We start from the raw sequence: 26283 nt of genomic DNA on the forward strand, positions 1-26283 counted from the left end.
TTATTTTTTTAGATATCCTACTTATGTATGCAATGCAGCATTATTTCAAACAAGATAATGAGCCTGTAATGACCTAGTAGTTATTTAGTTACTCTTTTTAGGCTTTTATCAGAAAATTTCATCCCAAGATTATTTCCCAAAGTTCTCTCCTTATTTAAGGACCATAAGCAAGGCTGACAAAAGATTTAGAGACTTTTAAATAGGCACACTGTACTCTTAGAACTGACAGTCTTGGTGGGCATAAATACCAGCATATTTCCTAGAGTCCCTACCATACCACGTTACAATGAAAGTACACCATCGAAGAGTATATATGGGGGGTGGGAGGGCACAGAGGGAGGGAGGAAAGAAGGGGCAAGGGAGTAAGCATTTAAAGCCTTACTATTTAATTATCTTATCATAATTCAGTGACATATCCAAACGACCATGCAAGACTGGTCTATTACCAATCCACTGAAACACAATAGGGTTATTCATGACAGTTTTTACTTCTCCCCATACTTGAAAGCAGATGTACTACATATAAAAATAGCAGAAGACTTTAGGCTTCTCACAAAAAGTTTACTAATTTCGAAAAGATTTTCATAATACAAATCAGAGATTGCAAAGTTCAGACACCACACAATTGCAAAGGAAGGGATAACAGGATCATGCTATAACGACAGTATGACTTTGCCATTAATAGTTAAAAGCCACCCTCAAATTTTACACTTTCAATGCACTAGAGATAAGAATTCCCAGCAGACACTGAAGTCTAGATTATGTCACTCCAAAGAGGGCAGTAAGGAGGGGGAAAAAAAGATGTCTACAGGGACACTTGGTACTAATTGTACACATGGTACTAATTCATGTGGGCACTAATGATGCAGCCAGGAGAAGCCCAGATCATCTGATGAAGGACTACCATGCTCTGGGGGGCAAGCTGAAGGAGACAGGGGCACAGGTGTTCTTCTCATATGTCCTTCCAGTGAGCGGACATGGACGACGCCATGAGACCTGCATCAGAGAAGTCAACTAGCGCCTTCAAAAATGGTGTCTCGAGGTGGGCTTCGGCTTCTTGGGCCATGACCCATACTTCAAGACGAGAGACATGCTCGGGTGGGATGGGCTTCCCCTCTCCCCCAAAGGTAAGCATGTGTTCTCTTTCAGGCTGGCTGATCTCCTCTGATGAGCTTTAAACTAGGTTCGTTGGGGGAAGGGGAGGATGAGGTTGGAGGGCACCTCTGAACACCAAACCAGGTGTCGCCCATAAGAACAGCCCAGCCAAGACTGATGACGAGCACAAGAAATACCCAGGTAAGAGACCCGGATAGTCCTGGGATTAGGGGAGCAGTGCACACACCTTCAGGAGGCCTTAAATGCCTATACACTAATGCTCATAGTACGGGGAACAAGCAGGAGGAATTTGCCCTCCTGCTAGCTAACACAAACCCAGACATAGTGGGGCTCACCGAAATGTGGTGAGATCCAACGAACGACTGGGAGGTGAACATCAAGGGCTATAAACTGTACAGGAGGGATAGAACAGGGAGGAAAGGCAGGGGTCTGGTGCTCTATGTCAAAGAACAATTCACATCCTCAGCGAGCAGCACTGGGTTAGAGGAGGGGCAGACTGAAGTGCTCTGGGTCAGAATACAAGGGGGTTGGGTGGAAAGGGACTTAACAGTTGGGGGGGGGGGGAGTCTACTACAGGCCACCCAACCAGGGAGAAGAGCTAGACCAGGAAGTCTCAGGTCAGCTCGCAGAGGCAGTTAAGTCAAAGGATGTGGTCATCATGGGTGACCTAAACTATCCGGACATTTGCTGGGAAGAGCAGTCAGCCAGGTCTGACCGCTCACATAGGTTCCTAGCCGTGTTACAGGACCTCCATCTAACCCAGGAGGTGCACAGTCCCACCAAGGGAAATGCCTTGTTAGACCTGGTCCTGGCCACAAGCAATGATCTGGTGAGCTGACTACGGGTGCTCAATTGCCTATTGGAATTCAGCATCCAGCGCAGGGTGGCAAAGGCCTGCAGCAAGACAGCAGCCCTGGACTTCAGGAGGGCAGATTTCATTGAGCTAAGGAGACTAGTTGGGGAGGCACTGACATCCCGGAGGGGTGGGGAGTTGGGAGTCCAAGAAGAGTGGTCGTTTCTGAAGGAGACAATCGTCCAAGCCCAAAGGGTGGCAATCCCAACGTGGATCAAAGGGGGTAAGAGTGCTCAAAAGCCCCCATGGCTCACCAAAAGCATCCAGAAACGTCTCAAAGCTAAGAAGGAGGTATACACCCAATGGAAGGGAAGGGCCATCACCAGGGAGGACTATACCTCCGTTGCTCAGGATTGTAGGGGGGCTGTTAGGAAGGCCAAGGCAGAGATGGAACTGGGACTAGCAACCCTGATCAAGGATAACAAGAAATCCTTTTTTTAAATACACAGGGGGCAAAAAGGTGGTTCCGGGTAACGTGGAGCCTCTGCAGGATATGCTTGGAAATCTGGTGGTCTTACCAGATGACAAAGCTAACCTATTTAACAATTTCTTTGCCTCCATTTTTCAGAGCAGAGACCAGGTCATCCCCCCCAACTGGGATCCCCTATGGTCCCAGGGGAGGCGCAGCCAGGCCCAAGGTCAGAGAGGACCTAGTCAGGGAACTTCTGGTGGGACTAGACATGTTCAAATCAGCAGGTCCTGACAATCTCCACCCCAGAGGGCTGAGGGAATTGGCAGAGGTTATTGTGGGACCCCTGGCACAGCTTTACAAGCACTCGTGGTGCTCTGGCAAAGTGCCAGAGGACTGGAAAAGGGCCAATGTGGTCCTCATTTTCAAAAAAGGGAGGAAGGAGGACCCAGGAAATTATAGGCCTGTTAGTCTTACCTCGGTCCTGGGGAAGCTCTTTGAGAAAATTATCCAGGTGCACATCTGCGAGGGACAAGCAGGGGAGTGTATGCTTAGGGGCAACCAACATGGGTTCATTAGAGGCAGGTCCTGTCAGACCAACCTGGTGGCCTTCTATGACCAGGTCACAAAACCCTTGGACGCAGGTGTCACGGTGGACGTAGTCTTTCTGAACTTTAGGAAGGCCTTTGACACTATCTCTCACCGCATTCTCATTAAAAAATTAGGAGATTGTTGTGTCGATGCCTACATGGTCAGATGGGTCGCCAATTGGCTGGAGGGCTGCACCCACAGAGTGGTGGTGGACGGGTCATTTTCAACCTGGAGGGATGTGGGGTCCCCCAGGGCTCGGTTCTCAGACCTGCACTGTTCAACATCTTCATCAGCAACTTGGACAATGGGGTGAAAAGCACTTTGTTCAAATTCGCAGATGACAAAGATGTGGGGAGAAGTGGGCACGTTAGAAGGGAGGGACCGGATGCAATTGGATCTGGACAGGTTACAGGGGTGGGCAGATGAGAATAAGATGGAATTCAATACTGACAAATACAAGGTACTGCACCTAGGGAGAAGGAACCAGCAGCATACTTACAGGCTGGGGAACTCCATTCTCATCAGCACAGAGGCAGAAAAGGATCTTGGAGTCATTATAGACTCCAAGATGAACATGGGCCGCCAATGTGGGGACACAGTCAGGAAGGCTAACCGCACCTTGTCATACATCCACATATGCATCATGAGCAGGTCCAAAGAGGTGATCCTCCCCCTCTATATGACACTGGTCAGACGTCAGTTGGAGTACTCCATCCAGTTCTGGGCACCGCACTTCAGGAGGGATGTGGACAGCATCGAAAGGGTCCAGAGGAGGGCCACTCTGGATCAGGGGACACCAGGGCAGGCCCTACAAGGAGAGGCTACAAGACCTGAACCTGTTCAGCCCCCACAAGGAAAGGCTGAGGGGGGGGAAATCTGGTGGCCGTCTATAAACTGGCCAAGGGAGACTAGCAGGCAATGGGAGAGTCCCTGTTCCCCCGAGCACTACTGGGAGTAACAAGGAATAACGGCCATAAGTTGACGGAGAGTAGATTCAGGCTAGGTATCAGGAGGCACTACTTCACAGTCAGGTCAGCTAGGATCTGGAACCAACTTCCAAGGGAAGTGGTGCTGGCTCCTACCCTGGGGGTCTTCAAAAGGAGGCTAGATAGACATCTTGCCAGGGTCATTTGACCCCAACATTCTTTCCTGCCCATGGCAGCAGGTCGGACTTGATGATCTGCTCAGGTCCCTTCCGACCCTACCAACTATGAAACTATGACAAGAGCAGAAGTTTCAGACAGAGGCTTGGTTCAGAGTTGCTGTCCATGCAGAACCTTGATGATGCTACATTCTTGAAGGCTGCAGGGGATTAACACATTGATGAAACTAAAAATTCTCTATAAATTATCTGCTGTAAAAAAATACAAAAAAATGTGTGTTATGTGTACAAAGTTAAAATCTCATTTGCTTCACCAATTAGGATTTTTTAGAAAGTAACTAAAAAAGAAGGATTTTAACTCAAAAGTTCAGCCTTAAGCCCAAAGGATACCTGTTTAAAACAAAACAAAGTTAACAGTTTTTATAGAAAATTTAATACAACTGCATAATTTTGTAAGGAATATGTGTGCTTCTCTTCACCAGGCAGTCACTATTTACAACCAAAATGCAAGCACAGCTAGTAAGATTTTACTGGTATGGTCAAATCAACTGTACCAACCACTGACAAATCTTTAAATCAAGACATTTCAATACAGTGCTTACCACAATTTTCTAAATCACCTAGACAGCTTATGCTCATTGCAATGAGTTACATACTTGCATTATCCAAAGGATATTCTTCTTGTGCTTTCAAGCATTTTATCAGATGACAAAAAAAAAAATTATCATCTATTCATTCCTCTGAATGGAATTACATACAATGACATCCACAGAAACATCAAAACAAATTTGATAAACCTGGCATTTAGTCAAAGCAGTGTTAATGTACACTGGCAGCCAGGTTTAAAATAAGGGAATGCAGGGAACCTCATTCCTTTTAATATTGTCTGCTAGCATGGCCAGAAGTTTAAGTGTACCCAGTTAATCACATAATTCATACGTGTTATTATAAACCAGCCTTTCACTGCTTGAACATGTCTTAAACAAATATTGCGTTCATGGACTGTTTTAAAAAGCATTGTGCTTAAACTCTGAACTACTTAAGGTACCCACTCAACTACTTACCTTTGAAAAATGGGAAATTTTCCCTAGGGAATAAAAAGACTTAAACCTGTCAATTTGTACAAACACAAACATAGTATTCAAAAAGTGTATAGCCCTTATGGTTATAAACATGACCTGCTGAATGCAAATCTATATTGCAGGCAAATAGCTATCGGGCCTCAGCTATTTTTAACAGCAGCAGAGTTAAAGTAATCAATTTAACAGCAGCACAGTACTAGTCAACTTCAATGCTGCCAGAGCAGCATCACTATATTGCTTGTTAGTAAAGTTATGAGCAGCAGCAGTAGTATAAAATGGGGGTAAGAAGAGGCACCAAACCCAGGCACTGACTCCAAGGGAGGGAGCCATCATTCCAGTGCCCTCTCTAAGTCTTTGTACATCTGGAGCAACTCCACACCGGCCAGCTGTAAGCGAGAAGCTGAAGCAGCCCTGCACTGGCCAGATGTAGGAGCTGGGTGGTGGGACACTACAGGAGCACCCTTCTGATGGCTGGACAAGGCAGGTCTGCTCCAGCTCAGCTTCTAAGGCTGGCAGCACTGAGCTGTTGAGCCGACACCCAACTCTTACAATGGGGCACCAGGGGCTTCTCCAGCTGGGGCTTCTTTAGCTGGAAGGCGCAGGGCTAATCCAGATGCAGCAAAGGAATGCTCCCCCCCCCCACTTCCCTCTACCCCCAGCAAAAAACACTTTGGTCCCAGATGCCAAAATTAACAGCTGAGTCTCTGAGCAACAGACAAATTCAGATTTTCACTGATTTTGACTATGGAGATATCACGATAAGCTAAAAAAGATATCATTGCATTGCAGAAAACACACCTGAAAGGGCTGATCTGCCTGCAGTTTGCCTGGGTAACTCAAACCCTCGCTTGAAGATCCAAATGGCTTCATGTGTAGCACTGGCCATATCCCAGAATCCTGTTTTCATTGGAATGTTAAACTACTAACACTACTCACAGAACGGCACAAGTCACCAACAGCTAATCCACCAAAACAGGTTCTAAAGCAAAACACTGGTAAACAAAGGAACTGGAGCAAGCTTGCTTATCGACCAACCACTAGTCTAGGGATGGGCAATTATTTGGGTTGACAGGCCACTTAATGAGTTTTGGTGACCTATCAAAGGCCACACCTCTCTCTCCCCCTCCCTCCTAGGGGAGGCCTGAACCTGCCTTCAGCTTTAGCACACATTGCCCACCCACACTCTTACCCCCCAGGCCAGACCCAGCAGTTTCATGAACTAAGCTGTTGGCTTAGCTTATAGCTGTGCATGTGCATGTGGGCCAGAGAGAGGAAAGGGAGGGAGACACACAGAGAAAGAAAACACACCAAAAGCAGCCCCAGTACCACGCAGATGCTGGAGCCATTGCCTGTCCACAGACCATATCAAATCAATTGGTCGGAGAGATTCGGCCGACAGGCTATATAATGCCCATCCCTGCACTTAGACGCGGTGGGCAAACATTTGATTATTATTAAACCATAGAAATGCAGTGAAATGTGAAAGGAGAAGTAAAATTATGCCCATTCAGTCATCACATGGACAAATAAGGACTATGTCCACAACTCAGGGACCTGAGGTAGGGACATGAAGTTAGCCAGACCAAAAGCACACATCACACAGGAAAATAAAAATAAATTGAGAATTGGTGGGAGGAAGAGAGGGGCAGAAGAGACATTTGCTGGAATATGGAACTTAAAAACATGATATCAGACTACAGCATATGCGGCAATTCTTCATGAGCTGAAAATATAAGTGGGAAATCACTGATCTGCAAAACAACATGAGAAGGCAAAGAAAAATCCTACCACAATGAATACAGAATATTGATATCAGGAAGGGAGGATGGAAGTCACTGGGGTGGAACTGCACTGGTGCTGAAGTCAAAGGTAAGCCAGGCCCTCATGCTATTTAATTCCATACCACCTGCACACTGAAGGCCAGACTCAAGAATTAAATTTGGTTGCAATGACAACTGTACACGTAAGTCAACCCCAAAGCATCCAACAAGAAAAAAAAGAATCAGTTAAGTTTTGTAACTCATTGCTAAAAACAATACAAGCACTCAGACCAGGCAAGTTGCTGGTAATGGGAGATTTTAATGCGATAGTAAGGAATCCCTCAGCTAGAGCAACAGAACTGTTCAGAGGCAGTGAAGAAAATGAAATAGGAGAAATGAAGGAATTTAGAGCCTAAATAACCACACACCATTCTGAAAGATTCAGAAGAAATGGACTTAGATATCAGTTGATGCAAACAAAAGAGCATTATACACTCAGTACCCGTAAACCCAGATAAAAATCAAGTGTTTTGTTATGCAGAAAGGATCTGTCCGATGCTAATACTAGCTTGTGATCCAGTGAAGTTAAGACCGAGTATAACCAAACAAACTGCTGGGCCTATTACACATACAAATGGAAAGACCCTAGAATCAGGAAATTAAAAAAACGTCATAAGATGATTACAACACTAGCAAAGGAAATAAGTGTTTAGGAAATATGAACTATTGTAAAAAATAGGATTACAAGAATGGCCAAAACAAGTGTTGGGCTATAAGCCCAGAACAAATAAACCAAACTGAAAAATGGCAGGCATACTAGAGTTAGATGGGTAACACAGCAAACACAGCAGAACAGAAAAGCATTACAGAAGTCCATGAGCTGAGTTCAATAAGATTATTAGAGCAATAAAACCAAAAATGAAGAGATAAACACAGCTGTCTAAAATAATGTTAAGAAAAAAATGTAAAGAAAAATGTGATTTGGGGCATACTGCAAAACAAAAGGAAGCGAGTAAAATATATGAACTGAAAACGTCTAGGGCTAGACCAAGGACAAGTCATGTCTGACCAACCTCATTGCCTTCTATGATGAGATGACTGGCTATGTGGTAATACCTTGACTTTAGCAAGGCTTTTGATACGGTCTCTCACAACATTCTCACAAGCAAGCTAAGGAAGTATGGATTGGCTGAATGGACTGTAAGGCAGACAGAAAACTTCCTGGAGCACTGGGCTCAGAAGGCTCAATGTCTAGTTGATAGTCAGTATCAAGTAGAGTGCTCCAGGGCTTGGTCCTGGGGCCAGTTTTGTTCAATATCTTCATCAATGACCTGGAAGTTGGCACAGAGTGCACCCTCAGCAAGTCTACAGATGATACTGAGCTGGGGGCAGTAGCAGATATACGAGAGGGTAGGGTTAGGACTCAGAGAAACAGACAAATTGGAGGACTGGACCAAAAGAAATCTCATGAGGTTCAATAAGGACAAGGGCAAAGTCCTGCACTTAGGACAGAACAATCCCATGGCATCAGTACAGGCTGGGGCTGACTGGCTGGGCAGCAGCTCTGCAGAAAAGGAGCTAGGGGTTACACTGGACAATAAACTGAATATAAGCCAACAGTGTGCCTTTGTTGCCAAGAAGGCTAATAGCATACTGGGCTACATTGGCAGGAGTGTTGCCAGAAGATCAAGAGAAGTGATTATTCCCCTCTATTCGGCACTGTTGAGGCTGAATCTGGAGTTCTGTGTCCAGTTTTGGGGCCCCCACTACAAAAAGTATGTGAGCAAATTGGAGAGTCCACAGAGTACAACGAAAATGGTGACGGCGCTGAAGCACATGACTTCTGAGGAGAGACTGAGGGAACTGGACTTATTTAGTGTGGAGAAGACAAGACAGAGGGAATTTAATAGCAGCCTTCAACTACCTGAAAGCTGGCTCCAAAGAGGATGAAACTGGACTGTTCTCAGTGGTGGCAGATGACAGAACAAGGTGCAATGGTCTCAAGTGGCAGCAAGGGAAGTTTAGGTTAGATACCAGGAGAAAAAAACCTCTGTCACTAGGAAAGTAGTGAAGCACTGGAGTAGATTACCCACAGAGGTTGTGGAATCTCATTCCTTGGAGGTTTCTGAGACCCAGCTAGACAAAACCTTGGCTGGGATTATCTAGTTGGGGATGGTCCTGCTTTGAGCAGGGGGTTGGACTAGATGACCTTCTGAGGTCCCTTCCAACCCTACTTTTCTATGATTCTATGAGACTGAAGTACAGGATGAGCAAGCTAAGAACAAGCATATTCCAAAACAGTATTTTCAATAGTTGATCAGAAAACACAATCAAGAAATTGTCAGATTAACTCCTCAATTCAAATAGGGAAGAATAGAGGTTAGCACTTTAGAGTAACAGTAAAGAGCTGAATAAAGATTTGAAGACTAGAAAGGCACCAGGAGGTAGCAACACAAACAGAGAACTGCTTCAAGCAGGCAACCTGCACTCAGTAAAAGCAATTCATAGGTTATGTAGTAGAACAGGTACAATGTGACTGAAATAAGTAATTGTATTGATTTATATGAGACAAGAGCAAGAACTATAGCGGGACTAGCTTGTTGAATACCCCTTGGTGTATACCTTAAGTCATTGCAGAGAAAAACAACGAGTATCAGTGTGCTGCTTATGGATCACGACAGATCAGTCCTTGTGACAGGACAGATATCAGCCACGGGCCATGGTAAGAGGAAGCCAGAGGCTCCCATTACTTCAAGGGAACAAGTAGTAGCAGTAAGATTTCACATGTGCCACAGGTGAGGGTAACACTACAGGGGGTGCACTGGCTGAAAAAGGGAAAGAGGCAGCTGGGGTCAGAAGCTATGGATGCCTAATTGCAGAGCAGGCTGCTCAGCAATAGTACAAAAGGGCAGAACCTTGCTAGGGTAGCAAGGGCACTGCTACATGAGCTAAGCAAGCAGCCTGTAGGGCAGTCAGTCTGGCTGGCTGGGCACAAAGGGAAGAGCTCTGCAGCAAGCTGGCTGTGGCAGAACTAAGGCCTGGAACCCTGACTGAACAGGGACTAAAAGTAAGAAGCTGAAGACTTGCCAGGGAACAGGGCCCAGGATCAGCAAGGTTTCATGAGACAGCCAGTGGGCTGAATGTTTTAGTTACAGCCAAGGGGCTTCTATTTTGGTTTGCGGTTTAGATCAGCCGTTTGCATTGGGACTATCGGGGGTGGAGGAGGTTCCAGTGGTGCCCAAGGCGCACGTAACTGCTTTAAGTCCTGCCAGGGGCCATGCCCAAAGTATTGCCAGATGGCAGCTGGGGAGGGCTGAAGCCTAAGCCAGCTAAGGCCAGAGCCTGAGAGGGCAAGAACAAGGGCCAGGGGCAAGATGAGGGCTGCAACCCAGAAGCCAGGTCTGGTGAAGTGGGCCTGGGCTAAGGGGCCAGCCAGAACAGAAAAGCTGAAGCCAAAAAGGCTGAAGCCGCAACAGGGGAAAGGAGGCCTAATGTTGATTCAGCGCAAAGTGCCTCATTGAAGTGATGATAGTCAACATCTGTGAGACATGGGTGAGACTACAGGGGTGGCTGGAGGCCACAAATAGCCCCAAAAGCAACAGGTGTCCAGGGAGGCTAGGATGGGCCAAGAGGGCTTGTAGAGCATGCGGACAGGATTCAGGCTGACAGATTTTGAGAGGGATCCACTGATTGAAGGAAGGACTGGGGCTTCTAGAATCCTTGGGCAATCTCCCTTTTTAAGATCAAACTGGTAAATCAAGGTGTGGCAGGAAAAAGCAAAAGTAGAGCACCCTAGAGCCAGAGCAGGGCAGGAACCATTCAGCCACCAGAGGGTATCATGACTGCCCCTGGGGCCCAGTCCTATTACAGCCATGAACAGAAGGCTGTTTCTACAGGTGGAATTTCTGAGAAATTTCCACCACTAGTTATCTTTCTACAAAAGGGAGTACACAAATATTCAGCCTGCAGCCACCACGTCTCTCCTGCTCTCCTCATCTTCCCCAAACCAGGGTGATCCTGATCTGGGGAAAGCATGTGGAGAAGTGCCTGCTCCACTCTTTCCAGTTGCTTAGGGAAAGTGGAGCAACAGGAAAAGTTTCCCCATGCCTTCCACAAACCCCAAAAGGATTGAGAGCAAGTTTTGAAAAATCTATGACATCCCAGTGAAATAAGTACAGTAAAAGTAAACAAGTTATGGAATGGCTCAAGACAACTTGGAGTGAAAGAGATGCATTTTTACCACCAGATTTATTCTGTTTGGTTCTGAAAGTAAAGGATCTAAATTTAAGAGATGAAATGAAACAACTCATGTTATGTGGACCATATATAATCTTAGATGTACAGAGGATGCTCACTTCACAGCACTGATGGAAAAGGATCCATAGAAAACAAACCAGATAGACCAGGAAAGCAGAAAATTCAAACTGCAGATAAAACAAGAAAAGGAATTTTTAAAAAAGTATGACATTTAAAAGCTGAGGAAGAGGAAGATGCAAAAGATCAGAGAGAAAAAAACTAGAGATCAATATGTAGGAACATCTGTTGTGAAGATGATATAAAATAAAACTCCAGTGTTATTCCATCTAGAAAACTCAGTAAGACCTACTAAGATCTGGATAAAAATGAAAACTGGCGTATACAAAATAACTGATGCATGGAAGTATTACGTAGATTTAAATATTGAGTATCAGGGAACTTCTAAGGGAAAAAAAAGATATAGATAGAAAGAAGAAAAGGAACAGTCTCTCAAGTTTACAGAAAATAAAAATGGAAAGGTAAGAAAATGCTTAGGGCCAGAAAAAAAGTTATTATAAAAGATCCACAAAAGGCAGCTGTGATCACTTGGACATGTGTCAAGAGTAAACACAGAAAGAATGTAACGTGTGTCAATACAAGGGAAGGAAAAGGAGAGAAAAGCTAAGTATGCATCGGATAGGTACAGTCAAGCATAGTGTAGAACAAAGGTTTAAAAATAAGTGATACCGTAAGGTACTACATTTAACTTATGATACAATTATGGCATATTTTTTTAGAAAAATATGCCATCTCAACTTCACAGATTGTAAATAATGGAAAAATCTAGCATATTCCTATATTCCTGTATAGATTATTCCAACGATTAACTGCCCCCACTCAAAAGTTTGCACCTCACTCCTGCTTTCAACTGATTAATGCCATACATAAGGTAATTCCATATTTCAGTCCCTTTTTTTAACATTCCTTGGCACTTAAAATCCAAAACCACATTCATCCACTATGGCGTTATACTGGGAGCTCAAATGCAAGATGCTATTGTGAAACTATTTCTGAAGTCATTGCTTTCCAGTATACTACTAATAAATGTGATCAACATTAAAAAATGTAACTTTGCTTTCCTCTATGAAAATGCATATTTTTCTAATGAGTCCACTTTACCAGCCGATCCAGGTTGGTCAGTATAAATCAATCTGATGCCATTATGTATTTTCTTCCAGATCAATAATAAATATAACAAATGACATTTAACTAAGAACAAACTTTTAATGCAAGCTAGGATGCTAAATGCCTTCAAAAATCTGGTCCTGAACCTAAGAAGGGCTTATGAACAGTATCTCAGTAGGAATTCAGGAATTCTTCCTGACATTAAGGACTATTTCAATCCATTCCATAGCAAAATATGCTGCCACTTTCCCATTCTTACTCTTTTCACTGCCTTGTTAAACTGCAGTGCCATCGAAGATCGGGACACACCGCAGCTGTGGCATCCAGAGTGCAAATGAACATTCCCTCCCTTTGAACTTTTCCTCTCCTCTGTCCATTCTTATATAACCAGCTAGTTGCACATCAAAAATGATGGGTTTCAGGGAGTGTTTACATGGTTTCCCCCAACCCTTGCCCTCCACCCCTGCTCATACTTTGGATCCAGCCATGTAAAGACTCCCTTCACAGCCGCCGCCTCCTCCAGTCTCCCTCCCCCCGCTGGACTTTGCCTTGCAGCAGGGCTTCCCCACACCTCCCCTCCATCCCTGCCAGCTGCTGTAGGAGCCGGATGGCAGGGGGGTACTGCCACCGTGACCCCCCTCCTTCCCACTTCCCTCCCCTTTCCTTCTTTCCCTGCTGCCCAGCCTCGACAGCAGCCACCACCGTGACTCCCCCTTCACCTTCCCCCACCCCAACCTGCACAGCCTCCCCCTCCCTGCCAGCTGTTGTCAGGCCCCCCTGCCCACTCCACTCCCTCCCTCCCCAATCCCCAGCCCTGACAACAGCTGCCACCGTGAACCCTGCCTTTGTCTCCTCCCACCCTGCTCCCTTCCCTGCCAGCTGTTCTGTGGGGAATCGGGGGGCGGGCACCACCACCGTGACCCCCCCCCTTTGTCCTCAGGCAGGGAGGCATGGGGAAGCCCCACTGTTTGAGCAGCTGGGGCATGTTTGCTTCTGCCACAAGCTTCCCCGGCTGCTGGCCTCCTCCCTACACTCTATCCCTACCGTCATGGTGGCACTCTGCTGCCTCCAAGGAGCAGGGCTGGGGGAGGAGAAGCCAGCAGCGCTAGAGGCAGCGGCGGCACAGGGTGCTGGCAGAAGGGGAGAGAGGGGATGGTGGAGCAAGTCCCCCCCCCCGCCCTCTGCTCCTGGGAGGTGGCAGCAGAGCAGGGTGGTTGGTACCAGCACTCCATCCCTGCCCACCCCCTCCCCCACATCATTCTTGATGGGTAATTCACTAGTTTTAGTTGAAATAAAAAACTCAAGGAGAAATGAAAGATGTTTGTCCATCCAAGAGATTCCAACCCCTAACAACCAATCCAAATTAAGGGTGGTACCAGTGATGCATACTGGTGGTAAGTGGTCAAGTTATCCATAGAAAGCCAAAAGGACCATTTTGCTGTGTTGAGATATTTTCATTTATGAATTCCCCCAACCTACCCTCTTAGAAAGTATCTATCAAATTTTTGAGAAGTCTGCTGTCCACAGCAGCTCCTATGTTTGCAGGAAGACCATATTTAATATTGTCTGTACTCTCTGAGATTAAAACAACACACTAATGTTAAAAACTGTTCTCTCCATCTGGTGCTGGAGTGAAGTAAAATGGCTATTTTACCATTTTCCAGGTGCTTTCAGATGTTAAAAAACAAACAAATAGTATTTTATTTTAAGCTTGGTGCATTCTCACACTGGGCCCTGTGCATGCCCGTGACAGGCAGCAAGTTACTTCAACCCAGCTCACCTGGTGGCTGTAAAGATCAGGCACTTTAGTCAGCTTTTTTGGTGCTTTTGTCTAATAGCTGATTGAATCATAAGCCCTGCTGAAGCACCCAATCTGTTTAGATGCTGGAAAGCGGAGTTGAAGTAATGCATTGCTGCTTCCGGTAAAGCACAGCTTGCTTTTTTTTTTTTTTGGCGGGGGGGGGCCAGGAGAGTTGGGGAAGAGGAGTGTTTTGTTTTTTAAAATGACAGCAAGCATACTCCATGTTCGTACTGTAGCTAGGAGCCTAAACTCAACAACTGAACTAGCACTGGACAAGTCTTGCCAGTAATTGTTTTAGTAACCCAGTTTTCAAGTGATCCAAAGCTGAAAAGTCTGTGAAAGATGAAGATACTGACAGCTAAATGAAGCCTGGAAATTATTCTCTTTAGTTTGTTTGTCCATTTGCTGCTGGATACACTGAAAGCTACTACATAAGGGAGATACCAAAACTGCATATAAGCAGTAGTGCATGTATGACTAGAATACCTTGAGTTCTACCAGAACAATGCTTATTTATTTTTTTGCAGTCAGCATAAATTAGAGATCTGTGACTACTAAAAATTACATCCTGGGCTAAGAACTGGTCCCTGGCTGTTCACAGTGATAGAAAGAGAGAAAATGCTGCTTTGTCCCCATCTTTTTCTTTGGGACTAGTGCCACACAAAGATCAGCTAGGTTAGAAATCTGAGTTGCATTTTTGCCAAATATACATTTATCTTATTTTATTTCCAGGACGTCCACTCTGGTCACCCCATCTATGCCTATTTTGGTCATATGTTTATGATTATACCATAGTCCTAGTTTCTTGCTGAAAAATTTAAACACCACAATAAATGGAGCACATCATATTATTATGTACACCTGTATAATGTTCATACTTATCCATGAACCAGTACTAATGTTTTATAAAGAAAAAACTGAAAGCATTTTATTTTAATCCCCTTCTTCCAAAACTATTCCTTGTTATAGTGACACACACTATATTTGTTACTGACTTTGAAGCACAGTGCAAGCCAATAAAAAGCACTTAAATCATCATACCAAGTAACCCATATTTCTGGGTATGTGGTGTTACCATAATCAAATGAGGCAGGGGGACTGAACGTACTATAGTTACTGAACTGCAGCTTTAAAAGTGATAGAAGACTTACCTTTTGGATAATCTTCCAATAAGAGGTTGAAGTGACCTAACTGACAAAAGAAATCAGACTCGACCTTTCCTTCAGCTTTCAATATTAGAGATTCATAGCAGCGAACAGCCTGAAAAAAAGTACAAACATTTTTTAAATGATAAACTAAGTTGTACCATATTTTATAACATATTTTATTTCTATTATAAACTCTTTATCAAACCTAGTGCTACTGTCCAAAAGTAAAATCTGCAGCTACCAGTAACAAGCAAAAAGACCTACTTTAACATGATTATGTTCTTGATTTTAAAGCCAGAAAAAGGAGAGCACAATATTAAAAATGTTACCTATTCAAAAATAAATCTACCACTATTATAAAGGACAGGCTGTTGAACTGGCAACCGAAAGCCCACATGCAGCCCACAAGCGATTAACACATAGCACCCCCAGGCTCCCCCCACCCAGCTACCACTGTATTTTCTGCTCCAGCAGTAGCAAGCAACTACAAGGGTCTCAGGACTCCCCCTCCCTTCTGCTGCATGTCCTCATCCCAAAAGGTAGGGTGGCATATCACAGCACCTCAGTGCCAAGAGAGCTGGCAGCCCGGGGCAGCTGTGCAGTGCAGTGCCACAAGGGAGCCATGCCACATAAGGAAGTGACAACTTGCGCATGGTAGTGGGGGGAGGGTAGCATCCACCTGCACATGTGCATGAGGCAGGCAACCTGGGGGTCCATGGTCCCTGCTAGTGCTGTCCCACAGCATGCAGTGCCCGCTAATGCAGCCTGTGACCTCTGGCCACTGAAATTGGACAGTCCTAATATAGGACAACAAAACAGCTCCTCTTCTCTTTATTTGTGGATTTCAGATGCACTCAATTTCCTAAAGGCAAAACACACTGATACAATACAAGACAGTGGACAGACTTAAAAATAAGTGAGTAAACAGTTTTTACTTCCTAATTTAAAACACAGATTTTAATCCTGCTAAGCCTTTGCTATTGTCATTTTCCTAAATAATGAATCTTGGTTTCTTCTGCCTAGTAATTTGTATGTTTGGCTACCCTGAAGGATATACTATCTGAACATCTAGAAAAACAAATATTTATCCAGATTATTATTTATATGTTAAAAATAATGAACAAGTCATTTCTTACTAAAGGATTCCTTTTTTACTCAACTCAAGCTGCACTTGGAAAGAAATTTAAAACGCATAAAAAAATATTTAAATCAGATAATAAAGTAAACTTAAATTGTGTTGGACCCATCCCACTTTTGTTAAAATGAAAAACACAGTTTTCATTTTTTTTAAAATGCAGTTTAGTGAACTGCTCTGGCAACTATGCCTATCTAGATTTTAAAACTGGTAGATTTCAGCCTCATGTTATTGTTCATAGACTGGAAGACAAATTTTCCTGCTTTTCCATTCCCAAATATTTTCACAGCTTTTAATGAACCAATCCCTGAACTGAAGTGGTTGAATAAACAGAAATGAAAGAAAAACTCTATCCACTTCAACCAACCCTACTTCCAGCTGATTAATCAATAACTTCCACCATCTCATGTAGTTTAAAAACTCCTTCAACATTTTTGACAGCAATGGTACTGCTGGATTATTATTTTATTGAAATGATTAAGAGGTTAAAATAAATGTAGGCCTTCATAGAAGTTGCTGTAATGTTCAAATTTCAATTTCAAATGCAATTTAAAAGATATTTAAATAAAACATATATACATATACAAATCATTGTACCCAATCTTGTAACATGTTTAACTTACAATGCTAAAATAAAAAAAACCAAAAACTAATTCACCAGTTTCTGTGGGTGTGTTAGTAATGGTTAAAAAAAAAAAATCACAAATATGGAGGCTGGATGAACATCTGGCCGGGGCCGTTTGACCCCAGTACTCTTTCCTGCCACGGCAGGGGGTCAGACTAGATGATTTCCTTAGGTCCCTTCCAAGCCTACTAACTGTGAAACTATGGATATGGAAAAATTATATTTTGTCAGAGAACACAATGTAGGGAGAATACAAATAACTGACCCTATGTTTTTATGTCACTTCACCTTGCTTAACTAATTTTAAAATTATCAAATGAAAATATGTCAAAGTATAAGTAGGCCTTGCTAATGGCCAGCAATTGTCCATATGTGAGATGACATTCAGACTTCAGAGTTCTTAGATTCCACTGAAAAAGTTCAATAACTTTTCACACCCTAGAAGACACTCTCTTCCAGCACTGATTTATTTAGGAAAATCAAATGCCAAGAATGGCAAATATATACCCAGAAATCTGTGAACAAAAACAAAGTTAGCATCCTAAACAGTTAGAACTGTGCACTATCCTCCAGGTTATATAAAATCTACGTAAATAATTAGATTTTTTTTTAAGTAAATGTATTTTCAAATTATTTAAAATTAAATTCTGAATAATGAAAACCTATTTTAGAGCTAAAAAATTACCATAAGCTTTTAAAATCACTTTCAGTGTAAAGAAAAATAATCAGTACAGTTCATGTTTGCCGCCCAATTTTTAAAGACAGTCACTGAGGCACTTCATTTAAAGGCCCTATGTTAAGAAACTGTTGCATGAGGAAGAATGTATTAATCTCCATCCTTAAATGCATTATTCAAGTTCTAAATTTTAATTTTTTGGCATGAATTGGCAACATACGGCCACTGGAAAGTTCTGCCTGTGCCTGTACCCATGCCCACGCTGGGGCTGAGGCCAGGGCCAGGCAGTGAGGAGCTATGCCAGAATCAGACAGTTTCCAGCTACACCAGGAGTGGGCAATTATTTTGGGCAGAGGGCTGCTTACTGAGTTTTGGCAAGCCATTGAGGGCCACATGACAGACAGCCCAGGGCAGATAAATATTAATTTTCTAAATTTTTTAAGGGCCCCGCGGGCCGGATAGAATGGCCTAGCGGGCCGCATCTGGCCCCTGGGCTGCATTTTTCCCACCCCTGAGCTACACCCACACTGCCGTACTTCTTCCTACCCTCCTCCCAAGGTCCAGTCCAACATTGGCTGTGTGATTTCAGCCGCGCATCACTGGTGGGCAGCTTTGCCTTTCCCTGTGCCCATGCTGAGGTTGAAGACAAATAGCTGAGAACTGCACCCATGCCACCATTTTCTCCTAGCCCTGCACTTCCCAGGTGTGGCACAGGTGCAGCTTCCAGCCTGTGGAGAGCTGTGCCAGGGCCAGGCAGTTGCAAGCTACATCCATGCTGTCACCACTTCTCTCACCCCCCCCCCCAAATCTTGTGACAGACACAGTTTCCAATAGTAAGGAGCTGTGCTGGGACCAGGCAGCTTCCAGTTGTGCCTGCATTGCAGTTGGGAAAGGAGAGCAGAAATGATAGCAGTATGGAAGCAGTTTGTAGATACCTGGTCCTGGCATAGCTCCCCAGCAGCTGGAAGCTATGCCCACACTTCCCATGAAGCCCACATTTCAGATGGAAGCAGTAGCAGCAGCCCAGGCACAGTTCCCAACCATCTGGCCCCAGTGCAGGCAAGGGAAAGACCAAGTCCACACACCCACTCCCCAGTGATACGCTGCCAAAGCCACCTGGGCCTATGCTGGACTGGAGCCAAGTTGTTTCGGCCCACAGACTGTAAATGGTTGTCAGTCCCTGTTCTGAAGCACTGGCCATTGGCTTGGGAGCACTGGTGCTCCTGGGAGTACTAAGCAATCTCTCAAGCACTCGGCCGCTGGGTCCTGCTTAGGCACTCTAGGTCCAAACAATCACCAGTTCTGGTATCAGGAAAGTCTCTTCCTCCAACTCAGACTGACAAGGACTGTTGGGGTTTCTTGCTTTCCCTGTTGTGTGGAGCTGGGTCAACTTCCTATGTTCATCTGAGTTGCAGGGGTTTAGGTTGGAAGATATCGAATTCAGCCATCTGAAATGGAAACTGTACAACATGAAAAAGAAAGAAGCCAGACTCAACAGCGACATATATTTTCTAAGCCTTTGCAAGAAACACAACTTCATTCCCCGAGGATTAAACATCTACAATCCCCGGACTACTACACACAACTCCAAATATGCTGCACAGCTATGCAGAAGAACTTCAGAGAAAATTAGAAATCATCTACTTCACCTACTCTACTCCAAAAGAGACCAACTCAGGAAGGAAATCGTCATACACTACAACAACTTAAAAGATAGAAATCCATGCATGTTCCCTGACAATATACAGCAGATACAAAGAGACTACGAAAAACTTTCTACAGCATTCATCCTACATAAAAAGAAGAAATGGGACAAATTACTCCAAGAACAAGCTCCCCAGCCACAAAACAACCATCAGAGGAACAACACCAACACCTTACGACCTTCCAACCTCAGACTTGATGAAACTGCAAGCAGCAACCAACCCACAAATATTATCAATCTCTCCACACACACGCTTACCAAAACTGAAAAATCTGTCCTTTCTAAAGGCCTAAATTTCTGTCCAGGAAAATACCCTAATAAAATACTTCAATGTGGAGAACTAGAAGAATTCTTCTGACGCCTGCGCCTCAAAGAATATTTCCACGACCACACTGAACCCACTCCCAACGACAACTCATCCTCTGACAACATTCAAGAAAAGATCAATGCCAAAAAACCCAAAAAAAATCAGATTGGACACCTCGCAGTGGACGAAACCCTAACCTTGACCGCTACATTGATTACTTCAGGGAAAGAATGAACAATGAAATAATCAGCAACACGCGCCACCACAACAACCTCTCTCTACCAGAGAAAAAGGCCATAGAATCTCTAAGATCCAACCACCAAATAGTAATAAAACCAGCAGATAAAGGAGGAGCCATAGTCATCCTAAACCGTGAGGATTACATAAAGGAAGCCAACAGACAGCTCTCTGACACCACCTACTACAAAGAACTACAAGAAGATCCTACTCCCCTTTTCACCAAAACACTCAACAATACCATCAAATCACTTCCACCGAGATTACAAGAAAAACTACAGACCCCCCACTACCTAACCCAGGGACTTTTTACATGCTCCCTAAAATCCACAAACAAGGGAACCCTGGCAGACCTATCATATCCAACCATGGGACCCTAACTGAAGAAATATCAGGTTTTGTTGAATCCATCCTAAAACCGCTTGTCACCCACAGAGCAAGTTTTGTCCAAGGCACCACAGACTTGATACGGAAACTTAAAAACATAGACCACCTTCCCAGCAACACACTCCTAGCCACCATGGACGTTACCAGCCTATACACCAACATCCCACATCAGGATGGCATCCATGCCTGCCTTACATATCTACAGGAACAAGATTACAACCCAGAATACAGACCCAAAGATATCACTGAGCTTATACACTTCACCCTCATACACAGCAATTTCACTTTTAATAATCAACACTTCCTCCAGACGATGGGAACAGCTATGGGCACTAAAATGGCCCCACAGTATGCCAACCTTTTTATGAGCCACCTGGAAGAAGACTTCCTCAAGAACTGCACCATCAAACCCTTGCTGTACTTATGATATATCGATGACATCTTCATTATTTGGAGTGAGAACCGGGAATCTCTAATTGAGTTCCACCAGAAATTCAACAGTCACCATCCCTCCATCTGACTTTCTTTAGAATACTCCAGCACCAACATCCCCTTCTTAGACACAATGATCAGTATCCAGAAGGGTAAAATACAGACCACAGTATACAAGAAACCCACAGACCAACACACATATCTGCACAAAACCAGCAATCACCTGAAACACACCAAAAAAACTGTGATATACAGCCAAGCCCTCAGATACCGCTGCATTTGTACTGAAGAGAACACCCGGGATCGCCACCTCACCAATCTTAAAAAGGCTTTCACCCACCAAGGACACTCCTCCAGAGAGGTAGATCACACGTTTGAAAGAGCCACCAGGATACCATGTGAAGAACTGCAGCAGTACAGAAGAAAAACACCCACAAATCGCACACCGCTGGTTATGACCTATCACCCATCCCTTGAACCTATACAGAAAATCCTCAAAAAATTGCAACCCATATTAGAAAAAGACCATATTCTTAAAAATATCTTCCCAGAGCCACCCATCCTAGCCTTCAGACAAGCACCGAACCTCGCCAACCTCATCACAAGAAGCAAACTTCCTCAGCCCCAGAACACACCAAAAGGATCCAGACCGTGTCATGACAAGAAATGCAAAACCTGCCCCCACATCTCCACCACCTCCACTATTATTACACCTCACAACAGAGCCATCAGCATCCCAGGATCTTACAGCTGCACCTCCAGGAATGTAGTATACCTCATCCAATGCACCAAATGCCCTGATGGAAGATACGTAGGAGAGACCAGACAACAACTGCGCACCAGAATGAACGCACACCGGAAATCCATCAGACAGAAACACCCAATTACCGGTGGGGACACATTTCTCACAGGAGGGCCACTCTCTCTCCAATCTCTCAGTCCTGATCCTCAAGGGAAATTTACACAACACTTCCCAGAGACGAGCCTATGAGCTCCATTTCATCAACCTTCTGGATACCAGAGATCAGGGACTAAACACAGACATTGGATTTTTGATACATTACAATCTGCCTGGCAACTGACTCCCCAGCCCAGCCCAGCTCCTGGCTTGTTTACTTTTCATTCCATCCAGGAAGAGCACACACCAACTGCTGCAGCGTCCTTAGCCTGACGAAGGGTTTTTGAACCCGAAAGCTTGCTTAATAACTATTCTCCAACCATTTGGGTTGGTCTAATAAAAGATATCAAATTCAACCAAGGAACCTTGTCTGCCTATGTTCATCTGAGCCATTTTTGCCTAATGATACTTGGGTGCTTTGTAGCTGTGGTGTACAAGAAGGGCCTGAAGGGACATTTTTGTGTACCCATTTGGACAAACAATTGCCTGCATACACAGGCAAGGGAAAAGCCACGGTCTCCCACATTTTTTCTCTTTTTAAAAGGAGAATCCATTTTTAAAATTTGTTGATCCATTTTTAAAAAGTTTGTTTGTGACCCTTTCATATATTCTTGCAACCCACTTTTGGGTCACGACCCACAAGTTGAGAAACGCTGATATAAATAATACTGTTAGGTAGTTCTCTCAGTTCCAGGTGATAAGGCACCTGCTATGGCTGGCTGGAAAAACTGGAAGCACAGTTGTACTATTAACATATTCTTATGCAAAGCTGGTAAAACATAAGTTGGTTTTTCAGTATTCCGTCACAGCTTGGGATATATAGAAGCTACTACCAAGAACTGGGTGAACTATAAAATCTTTTGAGCTGGTAACAAGATATTTTCTTAACCAGAGATAGTCCAAAGGAAAATCATAATTTTTGGAGTACACAGACACACCAGGATCCTGCTAAGATGACAATAGTTTGGTTTTCTTGTACTACGTGATTCATGACTTTTAATGCATTTAAGCTGTGGAATTCAAAAAGATTTTAGCAAGTTCTGGTTAGAAGAAAGGTGGCTAGAAGAAAGGTACAGCACAAGAAAGTCAGGACACATGAGGTTTATCAAAGCTCTCTTTCACTGTGCGACTTTCAGCAAGTCTAATTTTCTCTATGCTGTAGTTACCATATTTTCTAATCTACCACTTGCCCCCAAATAAGACAAGCACCTTGTTTTTGGAAAACAGACTATAAGGGGGAAAATATTTTTGCAAAGTCATGGCCAAAGACAGGCTTTTTTATGGAGAGTCTGCATTGCAAAATGGCTGCCAGCTTCTTCAGCCAGCAAGCTGAGTAGCTAAGAGTTAACACAGCACTCCACCCCTCCTGCTTCCTTGCTGAGAGAGAAGCTGAAAGCCATTTTACAACATAGCATTTTTATGCTTGTATTTGGGTAAGGAAAAATCAGCTCCTCCATTTAAAACAAACACCCCAATTTTGAAGGGCTGATCTTTTGGGGAAAAGGTACATGTGGTATACCAGCATATATGGTACTCTTCAACCCCATGGGCATCTGACATTTAGGATATGCTTACAAATATTCAGTGATATTATGGGATTATTTCATTTTAATGTCTAGTTTGCTTAGGAAATTAGATAGATTCTAAATAAAGAACAAAAAGCCAAAGTATTCCCTGGCTTTTCATTCTCAAAGGAGCATAAAAAAAAAAAGGTACTCTCTTTTCTCCCTTGCAGGGTTGAGCAGAAGGCTCTAATTTAATTTTATCACCCTGTAACTTTAGGGTGGCCATACATGCAATTTTTGCTTGGATTATTCTGTTTTAAACACTTGTCCCATGTTTCCCATAAGTGCCTTCAGATGAAAGCTTCTATACCCTTTCCAGTGCAACTTCCAGAAAAAGTACTTAAATTGGCACCCCCCCCCCCCCCAGCTAAGATGGCAGCTTCTACTCGGTCTTCCTTGCTGCCCCACTTGCTCCATAGGTCAGAAATAGCTGTGTGTGTGTATGTCAGAGAGCAGGGGACAAAACGTAGTGCCCCTTTGATAATCAAGGAAACACGGCCACCCTAAGCATCTTAAAACTACCAAGACAAATATGAAATCTCTCTTTTTCCAAATAAATCCTTCCAAAAACATCCTTGGAAAGGGGTAAATGCTTTTTCTCCTAAAAGAATCAGTTCCACCCATAGAAGAAACATTAAAAGCATTCTAAAAATGTGAGTTACACCTAAATTGTGTTGTTATATGACTTTCACTAGAGGGCATTATAAAGCGATCTGACCCCACAGTGTCTACAATTAGACAAATCCAGAGATCCCAGAATGGCTCTACTTATGCACCCTAGTTACATCATCCTGACTAATTCTGAGGAAACCTAAGCAGTTTTCAGAGTACTGTGTCACAGCCCCACATTGCCTGGGAAACAATGTGTGCAACTGAGCAAATCTCTAGTACTACTAGTGTCCACGGATAGAAGAAAAAAGGAGCCTAAAATAAAATGGTCTAGCACTACATAACTGTACACTTCCTTCCCTTTGTTCAAATCTGTATGAAGATAAAAAAGGATACATGAAGAATTTAAGAACTTGGCAAAATAATCAGCAGCAGCTGTCTTGCAATGAAGCAACTAGAGCAGAAGTAGGAAGCAAACAGAAAAGACTGGAGGAAAAGAAAGGAGCTAGTCTAAACCTTAGCTTTTTTATTTTAGACTCTAAGATACAAAAAAATTCATTCATTTTCTGCTATTCAATCACAAAATTGTGTGCGACATAACAGCCTGTTGTCATAGAAATTCTGATTTTGCAAATTCAACAAACCATCCTTACTTCTCTTTAAAAAAAACCCTCTTAAGTAGACGTCTTTTTTAAAAAAGGCTTGCAGAAAACTCCTGTGTCTTTACAGAAAAACATTCCATATGCAATAAAATAAAAAGAGAGATTCACTACTATGCCTCCATATCTATTTTCTTAATGCTGAAAAGTTAAGCGATTTTGTTTTCCTCCTGTCCACTAAATAAAATATTGTGAATTCTTGTTTGAGTGTGTGTGAACTCTCCACAAAAACAAGAGAGTTTCTTTAAACTATTCTCACCTTGATGTGCATAATCAAATCAAAGGAGGGGATCCTCCAATTGGAAAAGTCAAACAATTAACAAGAGGGAACAAAAGCAGAAACCTAATTGCACTTAGAAGCAACAGTATATTTCCTGTCACTAATACTTATCCAAGATCTGTTGTATATAAAAGGTAGAAAGTCCGGCATTTTAAAATTCTACTCTTTCTATTTCAGCAAATACAGCATGAAACTTGAAACAGCTTACCAAATACTTGCTTGGAGCTTTTGCATGCTGCATTACAAACTTTACTTTGATTTGAAATTAGAACTTCATTTTTACTATACTTTCTAATTCTTCAATTATTTAAGCTATTTAACATGATTTTATAAAAAATAGATTGCAAGAACAACTAGACAGTAAGGTTCCATTTTACTCTTAGAAAGGTTAACTAAGAGAAAACAAAGAATAGGAATAAATGGCCAATTATGGCAATAAGTTAATAACTCTTCATGGTAGTCTGCTTTTATTATATCTGTTTGATATACAGCCTAGAAATGGTGATAACCACTGGTATGGCATACTTTTAATTACGGGAAATTATTCAGGCAAGATCACCAACAACTATAGGACTTCAAAGGTCTATCAAACATACCATGATCTGGTCACATGACAATAAATAACAGCTGCAAATTGAGGCAATAAATTGAGCTCATAATTTAGAACTCAGTAACATACAACTGTCCCCTCAAAAGAGAAAGACACAGACATTAATGCAAACAAGAGGCTAGAATGCTTAAAAGCCTAGGAAGGAAAATAATTCTATATATATTTGTATTAAACGTATGCCCTCCACTGAAAAAAATCTATGTTCAGGTCTGATTCATGTATCTTTAGAAAGCCCTATTAAGTGGAAGGGATTCATGGATACACAACGAAAATTAGACTAATGAAAAACCACTGATATAAAGAAAATAAAAAGAAAAGATGACCGTTACCTAGCTTATCTATGTTTTAAATACAGACAACAAAATTCACCTTGGGAAGGTAGGTGAAATAAGCCCTGAAGTAATATTTTATCTTTACATTAACTGCAAAATTCTGATCATTTAGAAGTAATGGACACAGAAAACCCCTCTATGGTTACTTGTATAGAATGGCTCCCCAAATCTGTTCAGAAAGTCAATTTAAATTCTTGCAGTCAGTTACATTTCTGCTTCTAAAAGGATTTTCAAAAACCCTGCCTCATTGGTACTCAAAGGGAAGTGCCCCAAATCAATCACTGGAGGCACTGCTGGAGGTCTTCCTGGCTATGTACTCCTAGCTGCCCTCTTGTTGCTAAAGTCTCTGTAGAACAGGGGTGTCCAACTTTTTTTTGAATGCGGGGCCGGATCATGAACTTTGTATCATCCAGTGGGCCAGCGAGCCATATTCATAGACCTCACAGGAAGCGGTATCACATCACCTCCCCCCCCCAAAACGAAAATACAGTGTTTACTTTTGTTTCCCCTCGCAGTACCTCGGGTCTCAGAAAAAAGCTTGGA

General features: G+C 43.2%; 1 protein-coding gene across 4 annotated transcripts in view; it reads right to left on the reverse strand.

The window, feature by feature from the left end:
• Positions 1–26283, reverse strand: part of KDM6A (lysine demethylase 6A) — a 246088-nt gene that overhangs the window by 163748 nt on the left and 56057 nt on the right. For all 4 annotated transcript variants that reach the window (XM_059720780.1, XM_059720783.1, XM_059720781.1 and 1 more), the window contains exon 3: positions 15287–15395. In XM_059720780.1, coding sequence (XP_059576763.1) covers positions 15287–15395 — 109 coding nt within the window. The remainder of the gene's footprint in view (positions 1–15286; positions 15396–26283) is intronic.

This window comes from Alligator mississippiensis, chromosome 1, assembly GCF_030867095.1.
Source record: "Alligator mississippiensis isolate rAllMis1 chromosome 1, rAllMis1, whole genome shotgun sequence".
NCBI lineage: Eukaryota > Metazoa > Chordata > Crocodylia > Alligatoridae > Alligator > Alligator mississippiensis.